This window comes from Aulostomus chinensis, chromosome 21 (assembly GCF_037954235.1).
Source record: "Aulostomus chinensis isolate RoL2024-O1b breed Wild chromosome 21, RoL_Achi_v1.0, whole genome shotgun sequence".
Taxonomy (NCBI): domain Eukaryota; kingdom Metazoa; phylum Chordata; class Actinopteri; order Syngnathiformes; family Aulostomidae; genus Aulostomus; species Aulostomus chinensis.
In genome coordinates, this window is record NC_141340.1 from 7,084,012 (window position 1) to 7,100,800 (window position 16,789).

The 16,789-nt window shown below is 41.9% G+C and overlaps 1 protein-coding gene and 1 long non-coding RNA gene across 2 annotated transcripts in view; one reads left to right on the forward strand and one right to left on the reverse strand.

Moving 5' to 3' along the window:
- plxdc2b (plexin domain containing 2b) overlaps positions 1–16,789 on the reverse strand; it is a 95,466-nt gene that overhangs the window by 10,696 nt on the left and 67,981 nt on the right. The window contains exons 7-11 of the mRNA XM_086192382.1: positions 15,219–15,318; positions 9,437–9,532; positions 9,187–9,268; positions 4,901–4,961; positions 4,283–4,436 (exon numbers count right to left, since the gene is read on the reverse strand). Coding sequence (XP_086048508.1) covers positions 4,283–4,436; positions 4,901–4,961; positions 9,187–9,268; positions 9,437–9,532; positions 15,219–15,318 — 493 coding nt within the window. The remainder of the gene's footprint in view (positions 1–4,282; positions 4,437–4,900; positions 4,962–9,186; positions 9,269–9,436; positions 9,533–15,218; positions 15,319–16,789) is intronic.
- On the forward strand, positions 4,624–13,060 carry LOC147241512 (uncharacterized). Its single transcript, XR_015111091.1, has 3 exons — positions 4,624–4,999; positions 12,675–12,769; positions 12,896–13,060. It is a non-coding gene; the product is annotated as an uncharacterized LOC147241512 (long non-coding RNA).

The following is a 16,789-nucleotide window of genomic DNA, read 5'->3' on the forward strand; positions in this document are numbered from 1 at the left end:
GCTGGAGCCTATCCCAGCAGCCTTCAGGTGAGAGGCGGGGTTCACCCTGGACAGGTCACCAGTCCATCACTTATTTATCTGTGGGAGGAAGCTGGAGTACCAGAGAGAACCCACACAGGAACAGGGAGAACATGGAGACTCCACACAGAAAGATCCTGTGCTCTAGCCAGGACTCGGACCCTGAACCTTCTTGCTGTGGGGCAACAGTGCTGACCACTGCACCACCGTGCCGCCTGTAATACTAACATATTCTGTATCAATCAGAATAACATCATTTTACGTCTATGGAAGATTGGGTATCTGGATGGTACAGGAGATCAAACCAGATCAAAACTTTCCATGTTTGGTTTTCTGATATTCAAACCAAGCAGCCTGTCACATCCCGCTGCTGACCGCCAGCACGAGCAGGAGCAACCCAACCTGTACTCTAACCTGACCTTTGACCCCCTGCAGCTGAAGAGACATGTAAGAGTCAGGTAAACTGATCTTCTGTGCGTGTCAGGCGGTCAGAGACGCTCTCTTCCTCTGTTACACATCAAATACCGTGGCGTGACCTTTTGACACACACGCACACACACAAACACACACACAAACTTCTTATCCCTCTGTTCGTCATCTCACCACGCCCTGGTTTGATCTGCAGATTTACTCGACGTGTTTTGCCTCACAGCTGGACAGTTTTCACACTCCTCCCTGAGCTCGGCAGCTCATCCAGCACTCCGACTGCTACAGAGTTTCCATTTAAACTCAGTCACACAACATGATTAATGGGCGTGGGATGGAGAAAAGGTCAGCTACTGCCACAGTTAGCAATGAAAGTAAATACATTTTGTGGGGAAATGAAATAACAGATAACCAAAGCTTGAATGTTGGAAGCCTTAAAAAAACCCAACAAACAATAGAAAATGCCATCAGCGAGATTACAGCAGGGCACAATAACACTGCAGACGCTGCACTTTACCGCTACAAAATAGCCTTTCGAAACGTATTTAATCTCAGTAACACATTTCCAGAACCTCTAAATCTTTAAGGATTTAAACGATATATCTGATATTCGATGGGAGTAAGCGACTTAATCCGACCCTCTAGTCTTTTTCTAAATAAATACAAAGCACTTTCACAAAGAGCGTAACAAAAGGATGGAAGAGATCGACAAGATGAGAAAAACTTGGAAACAATTTGCAACAACAAAAATGCAGTCATCAAATCAGGAAATTGTCAGACGTTGGCCACATATTAGGATGTTTTATTACAGTCTTTTGTTGAGGAGCAACAATGCAATCTTTCATTTTTAAAGCCAGAACAGACGGCTGAGTAAGCTATGAGATGACCTGAGCCAAAAATACTGGAACCGCAGGCTTCACCCATCAGATCCCAAATATAATACACGAGTATCATTAAAAGATGAGTCTGGCCATTTTCAAAATTGTCAATAAAATGAAGAAGAATGAAGCAGAAACCTGATCCTTATAACTGGAATAATTGCCGTATTCAAAGCTTTTCTCTTCATTATCTTCCACACGCTGCATTTTATTACCGAGTCAGACCCATATGCACCGTCCCTCTGCTGTTAATGCCCCTCGAGAGCACTAAATTTGTATTTTATTTACAGCCCAAAAAATAATCCACAACTGATACACTGTTGACTCCTGTTTTTGGGTAACATTAACTTAATTCCCAGCTGGGTCAAGAGCCTGTTTTTAACAATTCTTCCAGTATTTATGACCCATTTAGAAAGAATATGGCTTCAGTGGGCATGAATGGGCTCCCACAGTGCTGAAGTCAGGAAATACTGAAAGATAGTCCGATACGTTATTAGTTGTGTTGGGGAAAAATATCTGCTTTGTCCCTTAACATTTGAGGAAGTGATGAAAGGAACTCCACGACAGGGTTGGGGAGAAAAGGATGATGATGCATGAAGATATTGCACTGAGATATGGACAGCAAGTTTCAATATTTACACGCAACGCTGGTTTTGTAGCAGTGATGGTTCATCTTTTGTATATAGTTTGATAATAGTAACAATAATAATGATGATAATAATAATAATAATTAGGTGACTAATAACTACTTTTGTGCTCTGATTGTACACCAGAATACCAAAATGATGCTGAACATCCCCCAAACGCGCGGTTTTCCAGTCCTATGTCATCAGCATATTCTAATTTTAAAACAACCAGAGCTCGTGTTAACTCCTTTAAGGCTTCCTGTTGTGGGCAGTGCATGTGTCCCATGTGCTTATTTGCAGTTTGTGCACTTGTAATTCTTATGGTGTTCCTGTTTCTTTCTTTCTTTTTTTTTAATTTTCCCCTTGGTTTATTATTAAATTTGCAATTTAAGGACCCTCTAGAAAGCAAGATGATTCATCTCAAGAGGTTTGTCCTTCAATAAAGATTTTTTTCTTCTTCTGAGCACTACATGGTACAGTTAAAGCAGCATTCCGTCTGTTCCACGTCTCCATTAATGGGGTCAGGTGCTTTTACAAGGATGCGGTGAATTCAAGTCATCACAAGGACATTGGCCAAAAGGGATTGATTGTCCATCCTCATACACTTAAGTGTGCTTTTAATATTGATTATGTACCGTATGATAGGACGCCGTGACGCTATCTGAAAGTTTTGTGGCTCCAATCATTTTGATTAAAGACCATCACACCTGGAGCTGATTAAAATAAATTGCCAGCTTACTAAAATGAATTGCTGGAAAACCACGGAAAGGGGAAATGAGCTGAAAATTGGCACAGTAATTTCACGCCATCTCTCACATCTGTGGAGACGAGACAACAGGAGAAACCAAAGAAATGGAGGTAAACAAACTTTTGGAGGACACCTTGGCCATTTTCCTATCATCAGCAAAGGAATCCTGTCAGTGCCTTTCAAAGAGGATTTGCATTAGATGACTCTGAGATTATGCAGCAATAGGGTTTGGGTTATAGTCTCCCGCTGGGGTGCGATGAATCATGTGCTCAATACTTCACACTGCAATATCAAAGGAGCGTGACCCCCTCAACCTTTGCTGCAAAATACTGTTGGAGAGAGGCACTTAACAGTTTTCACACATCTTGACAGAAGCAGATACACACAGGGACAGCAGAGAAGACATTTTCACCTTCACCACATCGTGGAAATGCTAAATGGCATTTTAGAAGCTTATTTTCATTAACCGGTTTGAATGTTTTTGATTTTCGACTTTTTCAAAGGGCTCGAGCCGGGGGTGGTGCAGTGGTTCGCGCTGTCGCCTCACAGCAAGAAGGTTCCAGGTTGGACCCCCGGCTTGGGCACGGGATCTTTCTGTGTGGAGTTTGCATGTTCTCCCTTTTCTCTGCCTTCCATTTTCTTCAGCAAGACAATCTTCACTAATAGACACCATTTAGGATTTTTTTGTAAATGCAAAAAGTACAAGAAAAAACTTACACCAGGAATGTCAGTGTCACTACAACTATGAGCTTCTTCTGTTCTCAGGGCCGTGACATTTAAATCGTCCGTGACCACCAGCTGAGAACCAATGCAGGCACCAGGAGAAAATGTAAACTCCACACAGAAAGGACTGATCCTAAAACCTTCTTCTGTTGGCACTAACCAATAACCTACCGAGTCTAGTTTAGTGGAAACTCATTTCACTATGTTAGAATTCTCATTTCCTCTCAAGCCTCACTGTCAGGGGACCACCAATAAAGAGTCCTCAAATGTAAAATGAGTCCTCGAAAGAGAGAGCACAGCTGGATCAGAATGAACTAATTTCACTCCACAGTGGTTGTAAAGTCACTTTCCACTGGTTCTCATAAAAACAAGAGCTCAGTCTAATTCACTTTTAAACATTTAGCCTTCAAAAATCACCCTTTTATAAACCGTCACGGTCCAATCGAATGGTTTTTAATTAACCTGAAACAATGATGATGAAGAACAATAGTAGAATGAGAATGAAATCATCCATCTGTGTGGAAGGAATAAAAGGTTGTCTGGAAACAAAGATGGATGGCGAGCTTGTTGAGCTGAACAACGTGTTCACCGGTTTGTGCGGTTGCATCGACTGCTAATTCAATCTTTCTGTTTAAAAGTTGGTACAAACACAGATGCGGCGCCTTGCTCCACTGCCTGCCATCTGGAAGGATGTTTTTAGCTCAGGTAGAGAGCCGTAGCACACCTTTATGCATTATACAAAATGGGGCAATACATCAATACCAATAAAGTTCAATTCCAGCCCATGCACTTCATTTAACATCTTGTCAGAGAAGAGCATCCATCTACTTGATAGAACGACGTGGCCTGGTTCCAGCTGTTACCTTCAGTGGGGACGCTGGTGGGTGGGTGGGAGGTGGAGGGCGCGTCCCTGCCCATTGTGGTCACTTTGCTCCTGGATGTGGTTTTGGCAACGATAGTGGTGGTAAAGGGGTAGAGGTATGTGGTGTCGGTAATGTCACACAACTTGTCCTTGGTCTGAAACAGTAGAAAAGGTGTCATGAGAGGGTATATTGCAAGGAAGCGCATAGAGTGCTACAGGGGTAAGGATAACATATTTTTAATACGTTAGCATCGCCATGGGTTCCTTCACTCATAAGTGGACTGGATTTTTAAATTCAATCGTAGATTATTGCTGAAAGTATGCCTGATGAAGATGGGCTTACACATTTTGTTTTGAAAGATACTATTCACAAAAACAACTCCACTTTTATATTTTTTGAAGGGTAAATGCAGTCGCTAAAGAACAAAGCTAACGGTATGCTGTCAACAAATTACACCACAGACACAGAATTTCGCCTTCACCACAACTGATGACATTCATTGACAGAAACTTATTAAACATAATTAACTTTGAGATGAGGGACCCGGAGAACCTACAATGCTAACTTATATCATGGTTTTAGGACTAATTCCAGTTTCTCTTTTTCTCGATCGCTCACCTCATCTGGGCAGCTGTTGTCCACCCAGTCCTGCCGATGGCGGTCAAATCCACTGGAACATCTGAGTGCAGAGGACACAAAACGTTGAGTAATTCAAAGGTAAATCATTGATGAGACTACAAACATAAGAAAATTCGTTAAAAAAAAATTTGTATGCATTTTGTCTCAATTTTTAAAGCAACATAGACTTGGACAAGAAAGCTGTAGAGAGGGACATCTTTCTCAAAAACAGCCATATTTCAGACACATTCCACAACAAGGAATATTATAAAACTTCACAAAGTAAGTAGTACTTCAGAGGATTCAGAGAGATTATTTTCACCTCCCACTGAGGTTTGGATCAGAAGGAGGGACCAGCTACACTATGCAGACGTAGGATATCTGAGGGGGGAGATCAACGGGTCACAGGGATAAGGGTGGTCATGGGTGGACAGTGTATCACGGCCCGAGACTTCTAAACATCTCAAGAGGCAGATAGTAATTGAGGCGGCAGCTGTTAAATCTCCAACGGTTCAAATATAATTCACTCACTGGTGACCTGTATCGCTCTGTTGTGTCTGAGGAAAAGGTTTATCTGCAACACCCACAGATTGTGATGTGGAAATACATGTCTGGTTATTATTCCCTCCCTGCAGGTGAGATGTATAGAAGACTTCATGTGCACAAATTAAACTCACCTATGACCGACTACAGAAATATCAAGCCTTTGCTTTGTGCTGCACAGACAATATGAGTCCAGTAGACATCCTCAGCAGGGCCCATTCCTCTAGTGAATATATTGTTATGGTAATGGATTTATGTGTATGAGTCCATTTTCGTCTTTCTACCTCTCTAATCATCCCATTCCTTTTATTTCCCCCTTAAAAATTCTGCCTCATCTGTTCAATCAGGCGAGACAGATTCCTCCCCTTAATCCCCCACTTTCCCCCTCGCCGCCTTCGCCCCCAGAGGCAGCAGAAGGAGGCGCGATATTACCGAGCCGGTCTGGTCCAACCTGTCCCACCGGGGAGCTCCAGTTTTGTTTCCTCTGAATGGCATCCATCTCAGCTAGTTGGCATCTAGCGCAGCGAGCCGCTGTGCTGTTAATCAGAAGTGCCTCATTTGAATATAAATGAACCAATAAGGGAGAATATTTCTCTTCGGGGCTCTAATGATCACAGCAGGATGAAAAGATTTCATTATCGCTTTCCTTTCAGATGTCTTGCGAGCCGTTTTTAATACTTGAAATAAAGCGTGTTTGCAGGAGCATAATGTATACATTTACTGAGGTACTCTAAGTACCAAGTATCAAAAATAGCATCTCTAGATCTCCACTCCAGGGTTCCACACATAGACAAAAACTTTTAAGTTTTCTGTGTGGAACCCTGGAGTGGCCAAACAAATGGGGAAATATGAATTTTTATGGCCAAAAAAAAATAAAAAAAAATCACTTGTTCCCTAAATTTAGTTATTTTGACACCATGATATATAACCAGTGGCTACAGGATGACAGATAACTTGTTTAATTTGTCGGAACAAGTTATTGCTCATGGCTTGAAAAAAAATTAAAATAAAGTACAGGATTTATCATGTGGCCATTAAATTTCTAATTTATATCCTGTGACCTCAAAATGACTAAAATGAGAGGAAAAGTTATATTTTGTGGCCACCAAATACATAAATCGAAGGAGCAAATTATACCTTGTTGCCCCCCCCTTTATTTTCTCTTTATGACCACTCTAGAGTTCAATACATAATAATTAAACGAGGGCTTAAAATGTTGTTTTGTTTCAGAAAATCCTTTACTTCCTTAAATAGTTAAACTCTTACACTTGACTTTTTCTCTCTTTCTTTGCTCTTTACTCCCCTGAAAAACCCCATTTAAATAAAAATGTATTCAAGGTTTGGCAGTGTTTGCAGTGGTTTTGCGCAAAACTACAAATTTCACCTTAAACAAATGTTCTGCTTGAGCTTCAAGTCCTCATTACAATGTACTATACAATATTAATTATGTTCAATGCTACAATAACATGGGCCATTTGGCAGAATTAGTGATTTTACTTTTATTTCCACTCCTGAGTGTTTGGCGGTAGAATGACAGCACCAAGGAACTCATGATTTAGTAGTTTCTTGATATAAAAGGATGGAATAACAATTTGCCGGGACAGCAAGACGTATTAAGGCGATCCCGGTCTCCTGAGCAGCCGTTACCTAACTGTGTGCTGCATTTGTGAGCAGCGTCTCAGCTGTGTGTTTAAGGTAAGCAAATCCCTGCATTTCCTCGGAACACATCAGTGTTCATCTGCGCAGGCAGTTATGGCCCGCCGCGGGTCCACTAACACATCTGGCATGTTTTATTAACCTGCCTCTGCATGTATCAATCCCTGGAATGCCGATTGCACTCGGAACTGAACACGGAGGAGGTGCTGTACTTCAATGTGAGCGAAGTTCATTGAGGGTGTTCTCTTAAAGACTGTCAGTGCCTTTCATTAACCCCAGAGCCAACAAGGCCGCCACAGTTTTTCATTAGCAACTGTTAAACGCATGTTTGTCTTTTTCACAGGAAGGGGCTGAAGGATGCAGAAGGTTTAGTAAGGCTGAGCAGTCAGATAATAACAGTTAGGGACCTAATTAAAATGCAGCTTAATGAGATCACCGCTACCGGCATAGAGTAGCTCTCTGATGTGTCCATAAATTACTGGGCGACAAAAGAAAATACTGCTCACGTGGCAGCACTATAAATGAGTTTGTCAAAAGCCGAAAAATTCAAGACGCAGACGCCGACAGGAACTCAAAAAAAACCCAAAAATAACAAATCAAATCTCAGTGGACCAAACAGGAGAGCTGCACAAGTCTCAAGTCAACCACTTAACTCCGAATGAATGAAAGTCCAAAATAAATGAGTGGCAGATTAATATTTGATGCGTAACGCATTCAAAATGCATCGGCACACAAAAGAGAGGAGACAGAAGCTGCCCCGGTTCACAACCAGACTGGAAGCTCAAAAAAGAAAAAACAAAACACTCTCAGCACATTTATCATCTATTGACTTGCAAGTTGAGTGCATTCATTTCTTCTGCTGATGATTAACTGCACCATATTGTTTCCCTTTCACTGTCCTTTTGAACGAGTGCTCAGTTATGATTTAAGCTGGGAGGAAATACCGGGGAGGAACACTAAAACTTCTTTAGCAGCTCGAATATTTACTTTTGTTTAAAGGGAGACAAGAAGGATTAGATTTAGAAAAAAAAAAGGGAGGCAGAAGCTGACAGACCAAGTGTGCACCGAATTAATATGCTGCGACCCAGCTGGTGGAATATTCTTAGAACGTTGTTATTTTTTCAGATTCTGAAAACCACGGGTGAATGATAAAATGGCCAGTCTGAAAGTCAGTAAAAATGTGTTTTATGATGTGTCAACGCTACGGCTAACATCTGTATAGTTTTAGGCAAAAGTGTGTCGGAAAGTATTGGGGCTTTAAGTTGCAGCTGTGAAACAGAGTTGTCTTGGCATCGAATGGCGGTCTGTATAGTCCGGTCTGGACTTCTTCATTAAACGTAGACGCCATGCAATGCTGAAGTGAAACCACAAGCTGTTTGCAAAGACAGACGGACCACATAAGCTTCAAACATGAAACCGATGCAGAAGTACCTTAAACCTGCATTCTTCCTGACAGCCAGCAGGGGGCGACTCAAATGGATGTCTGACTGTATAAGTCAATGAGAAAATTACTGTGTTCTCACTTGGTTTATCAACTCAGTCGGTGAAGATTTTCATGATGAGTTTATGCTCCATTTAAGGCGCCCCCCATCCCAAAACAACAACTTTCGTCTGATTGGCCAACAACCAGAGGCTGTTGGGAACCTATAAAAGCAGTCTGACGCTTTAACTTTCAGTTCACATTGCCTTTACACGCGTTTACCTGATTTTTTGAAATTTTGACCAAGTTTAATATGACCATTGAACATCGTTTTCCATCCGTGTATTTTGATGCACATTTTGAAGTACTGCCTCATAAATAAATTCATTAAGACATTACAAATACTCTTCTCCAGAGACGTGTAATGTTGCATGCTTTGCAATTATCACTCCAGACCAGCTGATGGAAATGTGCCTGTTTTTGTTTGACAATGAACAGGAAACACAGCGATGTAACATTCTAGATGACAAGAAAGGAGGAAAACAATATATCCCATGAAAACAATTGACACGAACCTCAATTCTAACAAAAAGAGTCAAAACTTCACTAAACAAGCAAAAAAAAAAAAAAAAAGCACCACGTGGTACTGTACTGAATATCTGCACACCTGTTGAGTCGATGGCACCAGCTACAGTTGAAGTTGATCTCTGAGGAGATGCAGGCGCTGCAGGTGGTAAACTGGAGACACGCTGGGGACAAGAAGGACCAAAAACATGACTCATCTATCACATCAAACATAGCATCCATTCTGTGGCTTGACACTGCTCGTCTTTAGACCCCACAATGACAGGAATCCATCTAAAACTCGCTCAGAGAACGATAGACCGGTCAGTATATAGACAATAACTTCTTCTTACTTGGCAAAGGCATCATCTCCACTGCTGTGGAATTAGTGATCTTTGTCTTCGTCAGCTCCACGCGGTGATACTCATAAATCGTCCTCCGCCTCACGTCTGTTAGAGAGAGAGAGAGAGAGAGAGAGAGGTGACACAGTAAGAGAGAGAAGGAACCTTCGCAAGTCTTCCAACAAGAGATAAAAACTGGGACATGTGGTCCCCAAAGAAGGAGGAAAGAGAGCAGGAGGCAGAATCAGGTCAAATGGGATGCTACCCCAGCACTTCATTTCTCCCCTCTCTCTGAGCTCGAGTGTCAGCCCCGACTTGGCAATGGTCGGCAGCAATTCTCTCCCGGCGCTGATATCAATCAGAGCCTGTTGAAAGGCTGCCTTCTCAGTCATCTGTAACAGCAAGTCATCAGCAGGAGTAAGATGGAGCGATTGATTAGTTACATCACTGACTGTCATTGCTCTCAGGCCCCAATAACTCACATGGACCGGGATAAAATGGGCTGCTGGCTTTTGCTGGCCATGCATCTTCACTAGTGTGAGTGGAGGCGGGAAAGAGGAAGGATGTGATGCATCGTTCATCAAAGTAAAAGCAAGGCAAGGGTTTTTTTTTTGTTTGTTTTTTGGTATTGCACCTTTCAACGACAAGGCAATTCAAAGAGTACTGAGACAAAAACAAAAAACATTATAGAAAGAGACATGTAAATATCATTCAAACCAGCCAAATGAGATGCAAACAGTCAATAAGCTAAAACTGATACCACTGGAGAAAACAAGTTACGGGGCCGCTACGAAGCAGAGAGATATGAATACATTTTCTTTTATTTAATTTTAATAAACAAATAAAAATTCCAGAGTTGATTTAAAAGAATTATGAGTACACCAAATGTTTGTTCCCGATACGAGGAGCACAACAGCTAAATAGCAGACCTGTTAACAACTTCCCAGTGGGATTCTTATGTGACTTCAAAAGTCAAAATATCTACATTAATATAGATATCTATCTATATCTATATATCTATATCTATATATATGTGTGTGTGTGTGTGTGTGTAGTGGAATATCCCAAAATGTATCATACTAACAGAATTGAATGATTTAATCGCCTCTTTTCATTTCTTTCAGAACAAATACTCAATCACATTCGCTTACCCTCACTGCTTTTAGCACTAAAGGACAATAGAGTTTCGAATGTTTTTAGACAGCAAAATAAATCCAACCTATGACATTATTTCAGCACTTTTGTAAAAATATTAAATGTATGATGTTAGCAATGAATTTTCAGATTTTCAATAGTCATTTACAAGAAATTAGCTTAGCTTCCCAAGCGCCGCTATAAAGAGGACCACTGAACATTTCTGGTAGAGCATGTTGTTAGAAAATTAAGACTTTTTTGTATCAGTGCAGCATAATTCTGTTCAGTAAGATCTCTGAAACTATGAAAGTACACTTATCTTTTCAAATTCCAACTTACAAAGTCCTCCTGTCTGAGTGGCTTTTTGCTTTAAACTTCCTGTAGCTAACCGTCGACGAAGAAGCTAACAAAAGTACATCTTGGAGACAAATAAAAGACACTGGCATCTATTTTTCTACCTCATAAAATGCTTGAAAGTAGATGTTCAGACTGAGTATATTTCAACAAGTTTCAGTGTTGCACAGTGACAAAAACAAACAAACCTCAACTCCTGAACAGTTGAGCAGCACAGAAGGAATTCATTCTCACATCTGTCCAGCAACTGTGAAGTTGCAACCAGCTGACAATTAGTTTAGCTCAGCGGAAAGCAAGCTAATGCGGGGGAAACAACTAAAAATATCCGGCATCAGCATTTCTAAAAATGTCCAGTTAAGATAATAGCAAACATCCCATTTGCTTATGAAAGGCCGTGGTCTTGAAGGGGGTCTGTGCTGTCTTTTTTGTGTGGGAGGGATAGAATGCCCATTAAATAAGCAGTTTACCTGAAACTCTTCTTTTCTTTTTCCTCTGACTTGTGTTCTCACCCTGATAACTGTTGCAAGGGCTTGCCTCACTGTGATTCTTCTCATATGATGATGAGGATGTTGTGTTCCTGAAGGCCTGCTTGGTCTGATTTCACTTCAGACAACTGATCAAAGCAACAAACGTGCACCTCAGTCGAACCTGAGAGTAAAACCACCCTTCCTTTCCTTCCTTTCTTCCCTGGTGACTGACTTCCTCTTGCCCCTAGCGAAGGGATTATCAGGTGCCTAATGACACGGTGGAGGCCAGGGGAAGGTCAGTTCCCCACCCCGAGGCTGACGATGTGTGGTTAAACGCGACAGCTCGGCTGGTTCGCAGGCAGAATGAATATTTTTCAAATTAAGATCTGAAGTATATCCGACAAAGATTGGATTTTGGCGTTTCTGTTCTATAAATATGCAGAAGGAGCTTTGGGTGCATATCTTATCTTTGTGACATTAAAATAATCGAAGGAAAAACAAACATTAACTATTTATAGCCATTTTTTTATTTTCAATAGCTCAAATGAAAAGAACACATTCCTTGAAATGGAAACATTTGTGGAGAAGTTTGAACAAGGCAAAGTGGTGAGATAATCTAACTGTTGGTTCGGGGATGTTTTTGGGTAATCGCCCGGCTCTAATCACCCATATGTGATATAATAATGTTTTTCCTTGCTGTATTAATTACAAGATAAACAGATTACTTTCACTGAGCCTTGAAGTGATTCTGAAAGCCACCCCCCCAAAAAACCAAACCAAAAAACAAAAATGGCATCCATGCTCCATGAATAATTAACACATCTCATTGCTGGAAACCATGATTTTAATCCAGGTAATAGATACAAATCCCAAAATGGGGTGGTGGTTTTGGCATCATAAACCCACTCCAGGTATGACTCAGTGTGACTGATGATGTTTTATCGAGCTCCAGAAAGTAAATTACATCACATTTGCTTGTACGCGACCTGTTAATTACACACTCTGGTCACAAGACACCCACAAGTCTCCTCTCTGCCTTGGATTGGCTGTGGGCCTCGAGGCAGTGTAAAATGTTTAATTTGAGTTTTTAATCTGAAGCGAAGCTACAGTGGAGATATCTGTCTGGTTGCTATGGTTGCTATGCAGTAACTGGCTGCGGATACACTTCATACTTGCTCATCATGGAGCCTGTGGCGGTCATAGTTCTCCAGGCTGCTTCTGTCCCTGTTAGGAATTAAATTAATGTCTTGATGCATCAGGAACAAACGTGTCAAAATATTTTTTTTTTTTTTCAGCACCATGACCTCCTTTAAATTCAATCTGGGGGAGATCATTTCTCTTCAAAGATGATCTTCTCAGCAGCATCACAAGCAGCAACTGCATCTGACAGGTGAGCAAAGTGACGACTGAGTCCCGTTTAATAACCCTTAATATTCTTTGTCGTTGATATCACTTGGAAGGCTGTTATAATGACAGCCTCTGATCTGCGATACTGCATGGTTTTCTGTCTCCTCAGACTTTCCTCATACAGGTCAAACCTTTTAGAAGGTGCGGGATGCAAATGCTGCCCTTTTTCTTCAGACACGGACCTGTGCACTTTGCAAATATCATGGCAAAATGGGAAAATAAAACCTTGTTTGTACCTGCCTTTGCAAGAGTTTGACTTCAGTGACGGAAAAATAAAAAGACTTAACCTGCCCCAAACTATCTGTCTAGCAGAGGTGGACGAAGTCAAAATGTCTATTACAGGGAAAGTCTTTTCACAGACTGAGTTAGGTGAAAGTATGAAAGTGATACTTCACCCAAAAATTGTATTTTGCCCCTCAAGTGCTCACAAATAGGTATCTAGAGTACAAAGATAGCCTTCCTTCCCCCCCTGCATTTCTTCATGCAAAATGTGATGGAAAATGTTTTTAGGAGCTGAAGACACCCATTTGTGAGCACTTGAAAGGCAGAATACACTTTCTGGGTGTCTCTTTAAGTGCTTGTCAAAGAGAATCAGAATCTTAGAACACTCAAATTTAAATTTCAAGGATATATGCCTTCTCAACAGGGAAAAGATTTGTAGCGGTAAAGTAATAGTCCTCGTAAACTCCGTAAGTGCAGTGCAGCAATCAGTGATAATTTCAGATGGATTATCAGTTCTTCAAGCAGAGAACGCACTCCTCGGGCAGGATCAACACACCACCTCTGCGTCGATCTGCTCCCATCCTGGATTATATCAGCTCTTAACCAAGCAGCTGCACATGTTTCATCATCATTAGAGGAATCAAACGTTTATTAGGTCTGGAAGGAATGATCTAACAGGTTCAAGACGGCAAACATCTTTTACTGCTGACTGCAGTCTTCGAGAAGGAGATTGTGTTGCCAAAGCTTTCACACGAGACAGAGAAGACAGGAACGTGTGTTGAATCAAACCAAAGTAACACAGAAAATAGTCACTTGCTACATTCCTGCATCACAAGATGTCAAGTGAAAGTTCGTCTGATGCTCTGGGTTTCAAGTTATTCAAATTTCACACACGCAATCAAAACAGTTTCAATGACTTAATAAATCACTTTTGACAAGCCATTGTTGTGGAGTACTTTGAATCAGAGCCACGGAGACGGAGGGAGGGAGAGGATGGAAAGGTTTGAAGTGTGCCCACATTGTTCCCATTTGCTTTAAATTTAATTTAATGGGTCCAAATTGTGGAAACTCCAAGGAACGGGAGAGACAGATGGGGCGGCCGTGCCCACTGGAGGTCGGACGAAGACGTGATGACAGAAGGAGCTAAAACACGACACGCGAGGGTCAAGATCTCCATCGCTCTCTAAGATAGATATCGTTAAGGGTCAATAATTTCTGTGTGTGTGCTGAAACACAGTGCTGGCTCCGCTCAGCACTGCTTCAGCTGGCTGTTCTCCCACTCCTAAGTCCTTCCCATAGCTGTATCACGACGGTAGGGAAACGTCTACCATCGGAGATATGACCTTGTCATCACGGTGTAAAATATCTCACTTCCTGTGCTAGAACTCACATCTTTTCTCCCGGAATTACACAAGTTGGCCTGTGCCACTTTGGTCCTCATAATCATGAGGGTGATGTTGGTGTGCTTACAGGTTTTCTTTGTTTTACCACCCTACTGTAAGGTTCAGGCATACCTACACTGCTTTCAAATGGAACTCGTGAGCTTGTGTATATTTCATGTGACAGCTCATGAACTTTGCGCTTTCAGATTATTTCCCTCCATCCATCCAGCCAGCCATTATCTACACTGCTTACTCTGGATAGGGCTGCGGGGGTTAAGCCGATATTGGATGAACTACAGGCAATTTAGAGTCTCATTTAGACTGTAAGAGGAAGACGTAGAACCTGAGAGCACCGGTGCAGACATGGTGAGAAAATGAAAAAGAAAGGACCCAGCTGGCCTGCAGGTTTGAACCCAGCGACCTTGTTCACTGCTGGACTGCCTGCTCTCAGCTAATTTCAAGCTCTGAATTGTAAATAGTGTAAGAAGCCGGTGTTCATGTGGAGTCCTCTTGCTATCCCATTTGAACACTGCAATGGTTTTCAAAGAATGGGCACGAAACTCACTTTAAAACTGACACCAGCATCAGTTTGGACTACTGCACTGTCCCAGGATGAGGTTTCGGCGGCAGTCGAGAGAGCAGAAGCAGGGAAATCTACAATCTAAGCTAAACGCTTCCTCACCCCCTGACAATCCTTCCTATAAATAATCTTTTTCCAGCAAGATGAACGAGCGTAACTATCATTAAGTCAGCATTAGGATTAATTTTGAGTCTGTAACCGTGTCCAGGTGAGCAGATGTATGCTGTAAAGGTGTGTTTGAGACTCACTGGGTATCTGCTGGATTTTGTGGACCACCACAAAGGCATCAGACAGGCCCACCTTCACGGGGTGATTGACGGAGCTGATCTGTGACACTTCTGTGGGGATCTGGAATTGAAGATGGGAAAATCAATTAGGGGGACTGCGGCAATCTGTCCGGGACAGACGGGAAAACGGGAGCAGGCCGGAGTAGATTGACAGAAGTGACAATCCAAGCAATTTATTGCTATCTCCCATAGGAATCTGCTGAGGCATAATGGGACGTGAATGAGCATATGGCCATGTTTGGTGCACAGAGCAAACATTTCAGATTCAGACAGGATGGAAATGAGCACCTGACGGATCTCCGAGGAAACGGCTGAAAATCACAACACAAATGATTGAAAGGGAAGACCAGGCTGGAGGGATGTGACACTCGCACCACCTGACATTTAGGTCACAGCATCTTTGAAACTAAATTTAAACTGGACACCAATACTTGACAAGTAGGTTGGTTTTTTTGTTTATTTTTAAAGATAAAAAAATAAAATAAAACGGTATTAAATGTGCTGCTTAGCTGCACTGAATGAGCCCGAGGTTCACATGAACACCTACATGATGTGACCGTCACTTAGTTCTTTCCAGAACAATAATAGAAGCGTGAAGAAAGGCCCATTGCATATCAGCTCTGCAATTATATGAAAATGACAATAAGTGCCTTGCTGTTGTAACCGGCGCAATTATCATGCATCATTACTTAATTATTGCAATTTCACGGCCTTGCAGCGGTCTCTGTAGGAAAACATTCTCCACTTTCATCTTTCTTTCTCTGTTCATTCTGAGTTGTTTTTCTTTAATGTAGATATTAATAGACACCATGGGTTGGGGGGGTCTCATTTGGAAAGATATTTTAAGAAGTCTGACAGATTTACAAACAGGACTGTTTACATTTGCCAAAAGGAGGCAAGACGGTCTATTTAATTTTCATTGACTCTGTTGTATAGGTTACTGTGCTGTACTAAACAAAGGTCAGCGCTGCAAAATATCTGACATACGGCAAGCAACGACTGCTGCTGCAAAGTTAGCAAAATTGAATGATGTCACGGAAACACATTCCTTTATCTTACCAAGATGAATAGACCTGTCTTTGTGTCTTACACTGACATGTGTACTTTGACTATCCATCTATCGTCATCTTCCGCTTATTCCTTACTAGTAAGGGTCGTGGGGGGGCTGGAGCCTATCCCAGCATCTACGGGCGAGAGGCGGGGTTCACCCTGGACAGGTCCCCAGTCCATCGCAGGGCCAACATACAGAGACGAACAACCATTCACACTCACATTCATACCTACGGTCAATTTAGAGAATCCAATCAGCCTCGTCCCCAAATTGCACGTCTTTGGACGGTGGGAGGAAGCTGGAGTACCAGAGAGAACCCACGCAGGCACGGGGAGAACATGCAGACTCGCACGCGGTGAGGCCACAGTGCTAAGCACTGCACCACTGTGCAGCCCTACTTTGACCATAACTGAGATAAATATACAAGACAACATTTAAACTTTTTACGATGTGATAAACTAAATGTGAAAATTCCTGTAGT